This window comes from Salmo salar, chromosome 15 (genome assembly GCF_965601325.2).
Source record: "Salmo salar chromosome 15, fSalSal1, whole genome shotgun sequence".
In the NCBI taxonomy this organism is placed as follows: domain Eukaryota; kingdom Metazoa; phylum Chordata; class Actinopteri; order Salmoniformes; family Salmonidae; genus Salmo; species Salmo salar.
The window spans coordinates 96724367-96735222 of NC_138305.1; the positions used below are offsets into that span (position 1 = coordinate 96724367).

General features: G+C 41.4%; 2 protein-coding genes across 3 annotated transcripts in view; both read right to left on the reverse strand.

Moving 5' to 3' along the window:
- Positions 1 to 442, reverse strand: part of LOC106572615 (cAMP-dependent protein kinase inhibitor gamma) — a 42085-nt gene extending 41643 nt beyond the window's left edge. Inside the window, exon 1 of the mRNA XM_014146954.3 lies at positions 280 to 442. The gene's annotated coding sequence lies outside the window, so the exon portion shown is untranslated. The remainder of the gene's footprint in view (positions 1 to 279) is intronic.
- Positions 443 to 770: 328 nt separating this feature from the next.
- On the reverse strand, positions 771 to 6888 carry LOC106572613 (alpha-tocopherol transfer protein-like). 2 transcript variants are annotated; one of them, XM_014146950.3, is made up of 7 exons: positions 6772 to 6868; positions 6404 to 6500; positions 5990 to 6275; positions 5530 to 5711; positions 4946 to 5139; positions 4654 to 4764; positions 771 to 4382 (listed from the first exon to the last, which is right to left on the reverse strand). In XM_014146950.3, exons 2-7 carry the CDS (start codon positions 6423 to 6425, stop codon positions 4098 to 4100), a joined length of 1080 nt encoding a protein of 359 aa, XP_014002425.1. In that variant the 5' UTR covers positions 6426 to 6500; positions 6772 to 6868; the 3' UTR covers positions 771 to 4097. The 2 variants fall into 2 exon arrangements, with proteins under 2 accessions (XP_014002425.1, XP_014002426.1); XM_014146951.3 differs by lacking the exon at positions 6404 to 6500 and having other exon boundaries at positions 6772 to 6888.
- Between the last annotated feature and the right edge of the window lie 3968 nt (positions 6889 to 10856).

Here is a 10856-nt window from a genome sequence, read left to right on the forward strand (position 1 = left end):
TTCACATTCAAATCGCCTAGAATAGAGAATAGGCAGTAGCCTATATTCCACCAGTAGAGACCACCTACATTGTTCAAGTATAGATAGGCATTCCACTGAGCAAAGAACAAAATAAAACGTCCCTCAAGTGCCTAATGTTGGCAAGTTTGACGAACACACGACCTGCATCAAAATCAGAACAAATTCCTCATAACCAAATGTGCATCCGCCGAGGTTGCGCGGCAACAGTAATTTTCACATAAACATTGTTATAGTGTAACAAAAAGACAAATGACTAACCTTGATTCGATAGCCTTAATTATCCACTTGATACAATCGGATCAAACGCCAATTCAGTTTCCGGGCCCTTCTGCAACACGTAATGTAAATCTTAAAGCGATGAAGTCTCATAAAGCGGGAATGTTTCTCTGGCAACCTCCCGAAACAATGAGGGAAGGTTAGGTCTTCAAACAGCTGTTTCCAAAATGGAGTTAGCCATCCCACAGCCAATCAGACATCGTCTTGTGATCCAGGCTCACATTTCACTCACGCTGAAACGTGGAACTCTTCATAACTTCAAATATGAAAACGAATAGAATGTGACAAAATTAAGCTTTAGCCTAGGCCTAATTCTCATATCGCATATAGCCTAAACGGCAGCCTACTGGGCAATCTGGGAATTGACTAAAATAGATAGTGTTCTGTTCTATAATTCTTTTCTATTCTACCCAATGAAACCATCCTCCCTCTGTACTGGACATGTAGGCCTAGGGTTTTGCAAAACACACATCTGAATTTCAAATGTGTTTATTCATCTATTGATCAATGCAGGCCTACTCTGAAATATGAAGACACTGCAGACATGCTTAGACATCTTAGAAAAAGAAATTGATTAGCTAATTACAATATAACACTGTGGAATGTAACTTAATGACAAAATCTATTAAAAAAAACAACTTGGCGTTTCATAAAATAATGAATAAAATATGAACTCATGAGTATACAACACATTATGAACACCTGTTTCCATGACATTGAATGACCAGGTGAAAGCTATGATCCCTTATTGATGTCACTTGTTAAATCCACTTCAATCAGTGTAGATGAAGGGAAGGAGACAGGTTCAAGGATTTGCGCAACTCAATATTAGGAAGGTGTTCCTAATGTTTGGTATACTCAGTGTATATTGAGTGAGGTCATCTGCACAATATAACCTAACCTCTAAATGGCCCATGGTAATAATAAAATATTTGGCACAATGACATAGCTCCAGTGTTGCTGGGTAGGTATCCCCATAGCTGGCTTGTGTACCCTGGGTTGAGATTGTAACTGGTAAAACAGAACATTATGGACCAGTTTCCAGATCACAGCATAGGCAATTTCAATGGCGAATTTCCATTGAACATACTTTTCAGTCTAGGACTAGGGTTAATATGTGTCCTTGAAACCTGCCCTAAGTGTTGTTAATGCAAAGAAAACACAAAGCAGCTATATCCATCTGCAACGTTACATATCAAAATAATTGTCTGTGGATTCAAACTTGTCTAGAACAATGCATAAACAAGGCCATTTCATCTACATACTAGCTATTCGATGTCAAATGTTCATGTTAATTTGAGCTATGTTAACGTTAATATGTAATACTGTAGTTAGTACTATTTCTTTTAAATTTATATCATACAACTATCCACGATTTACAATGCTAGTGGGGGAAATCAAATCAGGATGAGTGACAACTGATCAGGACTAGTTAAACTAGTATTAATATGAACAAATGTGCATCAATATTGCTTTGGTGTCACTGTCATGTAGGTATACTGTCATGTAGGTACACTACCGTTCAGAAGTTTGGGGTCATTTAGAAATGTCCTTGTTTTTGAAAGAAAAGCAAAAAAATGTGTCAATTAAAATAACATCAAATTGATCAGAAATACGTTGTGTTCGCTAATCCAAGTTTATCATTTTAAAAAGCTAATTGATCATTAGCAAACCATTTTGCAATTATGTTAGCACAGCTGAAAACTGTTGTTCTGATCAATGACATGCTCAAAATGGCCAGTAACAAAGAACTTTCTTCTGAAACTCGTCAGTCTATTCTTGTTCTGAGAAAGGAAGGCTATTCCATGCGAGAAATTGCCCAGAAACTGAAGATCTCGTACAACGCTGTGTACTACTCCATTCACAGAACAGCGCAAACTGGCTCTAACCAGAATAGAAAGAGTGGGAGGCCCCGGTGCACAACTGAGCAAGAGGACAAGTACAATAGTGTCTAGTTTGAGAAACCGACACCTCACAAGTCCTCAACTGGCAGCTTTATTAAATAGTACCCGCAAAACACCAATCTCAACGTCAACAGTAAAGGATGCTGGCCTTCTAGACAGAGTTGCAAAGAAAAAGCCACATCTCAGACTGGCAAATAAAAAGAAAAGATGGGAAAAAGAACACACACACTGGACAGAGGAACTCTGCCTAGAAGGCGAGCATCCTGGAGTCACCTCTTCACTGTTGATGTTGAGACTGGTGTTTTGTGGAACTATTTAATGAATTTTCTAAAACTAGACACTCTAATGTACTTGTCCTCTTGCTCAGTTGTGCACCGAGGCCTCCCACTCTTTCTATTCTGGTTAGAGACAGTTTGCGCTGTTCTGTGACTAGTACACCGCGTTGTTGATCTTCAGTTTCTTGACAATTTCTCACATGGGATTGCCTTCATTTCTCAGAACAAGAATAGACTGATGAGTTTCAGAATAAAGTCTTTGTTATTGGCCATTTTGAGCCTGTAATTGAACCACAAATGTTGATGCTCCAGCTACTCAACCAGTCTAAAGGCCAGCTTTATTGCTTCTTCAATCAGAACAGTTTTCAGCTGTGCTAACATAATTGCAAAATGATTTTCTAAAGATCAATTAGCCTTTTAAAATTATAAACTTGGATTAGCTAACACACCGTGCCATCGGAACACAGGAGTGATGGTTGCTGATAATGGGCCTCTGTATGCCTATGTAGATATTCCATTAAAAAAAACAGCTGTTTCCAGCTACAATAGTCATTTACAACACTGTCTACACTGTAGTTCTGATCAATTTGATATTATTTTAATGGACAAAAAGTGTTTTTCTTTCAAAAACAAGGACATTTCTAAGTGACCTCAAACTTTTGAACGGTAGTGTAGGTACACTGTAGGCTTCGGCGCTCAGTAACGCAGACATTACAGGTCTTGAGTGGTTCAGGAAGAGCGTGGCGCCAGCAACAGCAAGTTCATGGGTTTCAATTCCTGCAGGAATTACATACACACACGCTACAATGGTACGCTATCCACTCACTGCACTGTACGCTGCTTTGGATAAAAGTGACATACTTGTATGATTACATACAAATTAAACCCCATTCATAACCCCTTGCATATCTATCATTATCAAAAATAGATTAAGGCAAAGTATGTCCTGTAACTACATGGTGTTTGAATATCACCATGCAGATGAAGAGTCTCAGTACATGTATTCTGAGAAATTAAGGAGAAAGTGAGTGGCATTTCAAATGGGCACAGTTGAACATCTTCCTCTATGGGAAATAAATCTTACAATGGAAATCAGAGCCGTTTTAAAACCGAGAGGCAGAAACGACTAAATAAGTAAACATGCATTAGCAGCTCCTGTAAAGCTTCCTCACCAGAACTTAAAGCTGCCTTATGCTTGGCCATGTGGAGTGTAGTAGGCCCCATATTAATTTTTATCTCAAAGGTAAAAACTGATCCTATATCAGCACTCCTACTCTGAGACGCTTTTTGAATATGGGCCCAGACATCTCTTTAGCTCTTCCTGTAGTGATTTCTACAAAATTACTTTTGCTGCATTTATACAGGCAGCCTTATTCTGATTGATTAAAAGACCAATTAGTGAAAAACAATCAGATCTAAAAAAAGATCTGTGATTGGTCAAAAGAACAATTAGTGGAAATAATAAACAGTGGTGTCCTCAGTCTGGTCCCAGATCTAGTCTTCTGTTTTACCAACTATGGTCAATGTCACATCAATGACCATAGGCGTTGGCAAGACAGCACAAACACATCTGGGACCAGGCTCGTGTCCTCATAGTAGCGAGAGGTGGTGGTGGTCATTATCAGTAACAGTAGTAGAGCTGAGAGCGTAGCCCCCTGAAGGTGTCTTCATCCCTGGCACCACCACCAGGCTGCTCCCCTTCAAACAGCATGGAGTCTGGGAGGACTACGCCCTCTAGAGGATCTGGCTGGCAGAACTCCACTATAAACTCCTCCTCAGAGTCCAGTAATGTCTTTGACCAGGCTGACATGTCAAGGTGTCTGGCCACACCACCATACTCCTCTGGCAGGACGGATCGAGGAATGTTGCGGTGCAGAGAGCGCAGGTCTGACCCGTGGAGAACGTACTGTATGAAAAATAAGGGAATTATGTTAGGCTGATGTCTCACAAAGGAGCCTACAGTACTTCAAGAGGGCTTCTACCCCATGTTCATTTGATTAGGTTTATTCATAATGGTTTTAAAACACTTTGGAAATCACTGAAATCATATCACGACTGTTATACGAGATAATTTGATCACTGCATTCAGATTACATTTACCAGGTTACCATGTACAGAAAAAGGAGGATATGAAGAAAGACTCCATATTATGTAAAAGACAAAGAAATGAAACTCACCCTCTCTGCCATCTTCTCCTTCAGAAAAGGCTTAATTATTGCAAAAATCCCTTTGAAAATCCGGGGCTCATTTATGATGTTAACAGCCTTGATTCTTATTGGGAAGCTATCCTGAAATCCAACATTAAAATGTTTGTTATTGACAGAAGACAAGCCATATCTCAAGGGTGTTGTGTTTTCAACAAAACATATTTGATAAGATACATATTCTAGATAGATCTCAGTGTATTTTGATCATGCTGTCATGGGTGACAATATCAAAACTTAAATAACAAAGTCATTGATGGCTTACCTGAAGGATGCTGACAACCTTCTTGGCCAGGAACGGGCCCGGATTGGATGCCTGGGACAAGCCCACCCCAGTGTAGTCTGCTAAGATGACGATCCCATTCACCTGAGTCTCCTCTGGCTGAATCAGCTTCTCCAGAGTCAGGTAAATGGCCCGGATGTTGTCCTCAAATGGATAGTCATTTGCTTTCCATTTTCCTGTTGTAAAATAACGTATATTTAGTAACTCTGTCCTATGCTTGGCCTTTTTCATTCTGAATACGTTTTATCAAGGCTATTATCGGACATGTTTTCAAGATTAAAAAAAAATATTATAGATGTTTATGGGCAGCTATTAGCACCTATGTTATGCATTATACATAGGTCATAAGAGATAGTAAGTAAATGCACTTATAATGCAGGTTTGGGTAAAGCAGACAACCAATTTCCGTCTTGTATGAATTAAAGTATTCTATTCTTCTATGAAAAACAGTGTTCATATAAAGTATTTCCAAATAAAGATTAAAAAAATGAGTTAGAGCGCTTCTAGGACATAAAACCCTTCTAGGACATAAAACAACAGTAGATAGTGTGAGCTAACACACTGACCAGGTCTGAGACAGAGGATGTAGCGTCCATTAAGGTCTGGGTGGGGCAGAACAGTCAGGAAGCCCAGGTCTAACACATGTTTGACCGTGGAGGGCTTCAGGTCCTGGAAGACCTCGGGCCAGGCCCGCCGGCTGCTGTGGTAGTTGAGGAGCAGCTGCATGGCACGGTCATAGTCAAACTTTCTGGTGGATGGACAAGGAGACAGGACAGGTCATCATTATGTAAGCTTCAAGATAGAACATCTTCAATAAGATGACACCAGGGCCCTTATTCATAAAGTGTCTTAGAGTATAAGTGCTGATATAGGATCAGCTTTGCCATTCAAATCATAATATGATTATATGGACAGGGGGGACCTGATCCTAGATCAGACCTCCTACTGTGAGACGCTTAAGGCCAGTTTCCTGGATCATTGTACAGAGAGCATTATGGGTAGTTACTGAAGTGCATTATGCTTTACCTGGCCCGTAGGAAGCGCAGGAGAAAGGCATCGTCCAGCCTGGTCCGGAGCTTAGGCTGCTCCTTCAGCACCATGTCCCTCAGGGCCTGCACGTCTCTCAGCCTCCACTCTGGCTTCTCCTGTAGCTCCTCCCGGGCCTTGGCCACCAGCTCAGAAGTCAGAGTGCAGGAATAGACGGGCGGGGGAGGGCCAGGGAACCAGTGACCAGCTGCTGGTTGTTCCAGAGGAGGAGACCCAAGATCAATGTGCCTCATGGGCTCACTTTCTTCAGACATCATTTTGGCCACTAAAATTTGTATGAATACCACATAAATGTCGGGATTAAACAACACAGCAGAAATATTTGTGGTACAAAAAAAATGGACTGGAGAGCATCACAAGACCGTAGAAGGACGTGCGAAATACCACAATTACCACTAGACATCTCTGAGGTCATCAGCAATTGGTCATACACTGTAGCCACAAAATTGTGAGTGTATTCTCTAGTCTAGCAGACAGCAACAGCAGTGACCTAAACAAAATACATATCTTGAAAACATTGCCTTGTAAACATTTATGTATTTCTCATCATTTCTGATTTTGACAGCGCTGCACTAGTGAAGCTGAGGCTAGCTGCACGCGACTGCGGCTTCAGAATACCAACCGGAATGCCAATGGAATTAGTATTTCCAGGGTCGATTTTTGTTGTTGTAATATATCATAATTCCATGTCGATTTTCTGAACGTTTTATCAAGACAAATGCTTGCTAAATCATAATAGAAGCTGTTAACAACAAACCAACCTGCCTGGAGCAATCCGCGGACAGTTCCGGGTGCTGCGACATTTCTTCTCTCGTTGGAGAGTCTGTAGAGTGTGATGAGCTGCGTCACTCTTTCTCTTCTTCTTCTTCTTCTTCTTCTTCTTCTTCTATGGTACATTGGCGATTGCAGAATTGAATGTGCGTCCCGCCTTCTACTGTTCAGGATGGAAACAGGACTACCCCAAAAACGGACTCCCCCAAATATTTTTTAATAACGACCAAACTACCACATTTTTTTTAACCAAATCAAACAACCTTTAATGTTAAAGTAAATAAACACATCTGATCCTTACACAGGCTAAAGGAGAGACTAGGCTGCAGGACTTGCTACATTGTAACAACAAATCACCATCAAAACTCACTTCATTGTATTTAGATGGTGATTTTGGTAGCCTACTACTGTAATGAATCTCTTGGTTTGTCTTTTTATGATATATCCACAGCTAAATATGCTATTAGGAATTGTGTTGGCTTTAGTTGTATTTATTTTCAGTTAGCATTCATGCATTTATGCGTATTAAATAAAAATCTAATTTATGATACACTTGATATTTCATCCTCGTCAGCCTAAAACTGTTAACCTAGGCCTACTATAATGTAAAGTTAAATCCAGGTTTTATACGCACATTGTATCCAGTAGATGGTGCAATTGCACCACAGACTTCAAATGATAGGTTTACAACCTACACCAGGTATAGGCAACTTGGCCTACACCCCTGGTGTAGGGTTTAGGCCTATCATTCACTTTTTATCAGAGTGGATTGGTCCCTGTTGCTGACAGGTGTATAAAATTGAGCACACAGCCATGGAATCTCCATAGACAAACATTGGCAGTAGAATGGCCCATACTGAAGAGCTTAGTGACTTTCAACGTGGCACCATCATAGGATACAACCTTTCTAACAAGTCAGTTTGTCAAATTTCTGCCCTGCTAGATCTGCCATGGTCAACTGTAAGTGCTGTTATGGTGAAGTGGAAATGGCTAGGAGCAACAACGGCTCAGCCGCGAAGTGGTAGGCCACATAAGCTAACAGAACAGGACCACCGAGTGCTGAAGCGTGTAGTGTGTAAAAATCGTCTGTCCTCGGTTGCAACACTTACTACCGAGTTCCCAACTGCCTGTGGAAGCAATGTCAGCACAAGAACTGTTCGTCGGGAGCTTCATGAAATAGGTTTCCATTACAGAGCAGCCGCACACAAGCCTAAGATCACCATGCGCAATGCCTTACGTCGGCTGGAGTGGTGTAAAGCTCACTGCCATTGGACTCTGGAGCAGCGGAAACCCGTTCTCAAGAGTGATGAAACATGCTTCTCCATCTGGCAATCCAACTGACAAATCTGAGTTTGGCGGATGCCAGGAGAACGCTACCTGCCCTGATGCATAGTGCCAACTGTAAAGTTTGGTGGAGGAGAAATAATGGTCTGGGGCTGTTGTTCATGGTTCGGGCAGGGCCTTTAGGTCCGGTAAAGGGAAATCTTAACACTACAGTGTACAATGACATTGTAGACAATTCTGTACTTCCAACTTTGTGGCAACAGTTTGGGGAAGCTCTGAACTGTTTCAGCATGACAATACCCCCGTGCACAAAGCGAGGTCCATACAGAAGTAGTTGTCAAGATCGGTGTGGAAGAACTTGACTGGCTTGCACAGAGCCCTGACCTCAACCCCATCAAACACTTTTGGGATGAATTGGAACGACGACTGCAAGCCAGGCCTAATCACCCAACATCAGTGTCTGACCTCACTAAAGCTCTTGTGGATGAATGGAAGCCAGTCAACACAGAAATGTTCCAACATCTAGTGGAAAGTTCCATGTTTCATGAGCTGAAATAAAAGATCCTAGACATTTTCCATACGCACAAAATGCTTATTTCTCTTCAATTTTCTGGACAAATTTGTTTACATCCCTATTAGTGAGCATTTCTCTTTTGCCAAGATAATACATCCACCTGACAGGTGTGGCATATCAAGAAGCTAATTAAACAGTATGATCATTACACAGGTGCACCTTGTTCTGTGACAATAAAAGGCCACTCTAAAATGTGGAGTTTTGTCACAAAACACAATGCCACAGATGTCTCAAGTTTTGAGGGAGCGTACAATTGGCATGTTAACTGCAGGAATGTTGAACAGAGCTGTTGCCAGAGAATTGAATGTTAATTTCTCTAGCATAAGCCGCCTCCAATGTCGTTTTAGAGAATTTGTCAGTACGCCAACCGGCCTCACAACCGCAGACCACGTGTAACCACACCAACCCAGGACCTCCACATCCAGCTTCTTCACCTGCGCCACCCGAACAGATGATGAATCTGAGGAGTATTTCTGTCTGTAATAAAGCCCTTTTGTGGGGAAAAACTAATTCTGATTGGCTGGTCCTGGCTCCCCAGTGGGTTGGCCTAACTCCCAAGTGGGTGAGCCTAAAGCCTCTCAGGCCCACCCATGGCTGCACCCCTGCACAGGCATGTGAAATGTATGCATTGGGGCCTAATGAATTTATTTCAATTGACTGATTTCAATTGAACGCTTGCTTTACAACTGATCTTCTTGAGGCTTCAATGGACTTGTCAGATAAATGATAAATAGATACAGTTGAAGTCAGAAGTTTACATACAACTTAGCCAAATACATTCAAACTCAGTTTTTCACAATTCCTGACATTTAATCCTAGTAAGAATTCCCTGTCTAAGGTCAGTTAGGATCACCACTTTATTTTAAGACTGTGAAATGTCAGAATAATAGTAGAGAGAATGATTTATTTCAGCTTTTATTTCTTTCATCCCATTACCAGTCGGAGAGAAGTTTACATACACTCAATTAGTATTTGGTAGCATTGCCTTTAAATTGTTTAACTTGGGTCAAACAATTCGGGTAGCCTTCTACAAGCTTCCCACAATAAGTTGGGTGAATTCTGACCCATTCCTCCTGACAGAGCTGGTGTAACTGAGTCAGGATGTAGGCCTCCTTGCTCGCACACACTTTTTGAGTTCTGACGGCAAATTTTCTATAGTATTGAGGTCAGGACTTTGTGATGGCCACTCCAATACCTTGACTTTGTTGTCCTTAAGCCATTTTGCCACAACTTAGGAAGAACCATTTGCGACCAAGCTTTAACTTCCTGACTGATGTCTTGAGATGTTGCTTCAATATATCCACATAATTTTCCTACCTCATGATGCCATCTATTTTGTGAAGTGCACCAGTCCCTCCTGCAGCAAAGCACCCCACAACATGATGCTGCCACCCCCATGCTTCACGGTTGGGATGGTGTTCTTCGGCTTGCAGGCCTCCCCCTTTTTCCTCCAAACATAACAATGGTCATTATGACCAAACAGTTCTATTTTTGTTTCATCAGACCAGAGGACATTTCTCCAAAAAGTACGATCTTTGTCCCCATGTGCAATTGCAAACCGTACTCTGGCTTTTTTTATGCCGGTTTTGGAGCAGTGGCTTCTTCCTTGCTGAGTGGCCTTTCAGGTTATGTCGATATAGTACTCATTTTACTGTGGATATAGATACTTTTGTACCTGTTTCCTCCAGCATCTTCACAAGGTCCTTTGCTGTTGTTCTGGGATTGATTTGCACTTTTCGCACCAAAGTACGTTCATCTCTAGGAGACAGAACATGTCTCCTTCCTGAGCGGTATGACAGCTGCGTGGTCTCATGGTGTTTATACTTGCGTACTATTGTTTGTACAGATGAACGTGGTACCTTCAAGCGTTTGGAAATTACTCGTAAGGATGAACCAGACTTGTGGAAGTCTACAAAAAAAATTCAGAGGTCTTGGCTGATTTCTTTTGATTTTCCCATGATGCCAAGCAAAGAGGCACTGAGTTTGAAGGTAGGCCTTGAAATACATCCACAGGTACACCTCCAATTGACTCAAAGGATGTCAATTAGCCTATCAGAAGCTTCTAAAGCCATGGGATAATTTTCTGGAATTTTCCAAGCTGTTTAAAGGTACAGTCAACTTAGTGTATGTAAACTTCTGACCCACTGGAATTGTGATACAGTGAATGATAAGTGGAATAATCTGTCTGTAAACAATTGTTGGAAAAATGACTTGTGT

What these genes read in the sequence shown, in the direction of transcription:
- LOC106572613 (XM_014146950.3), bottom strand. Translation starts at nt 6,425, where the DNA reads ATGACCTCAGAGATGTCTAGTG. An exon ending in GACCTCAGAGATGTCTAGTG is followed by an intron (nt 6,276 to 6,403) that starts GTAATTGTGGTA and finishes TACAAATTTTAG; the next exon opens with TGGCCAAAATGATGTCTGAA. An exon ending in AGGTTGTCAGCATCCTTCAG is followed by an intron (nt 4,765 to 4,945) that starts GTAAGCCATCAA and finishes GTTGGATTTCAG; the next exon opens with GATAGCTTCCCAATAAGAAT.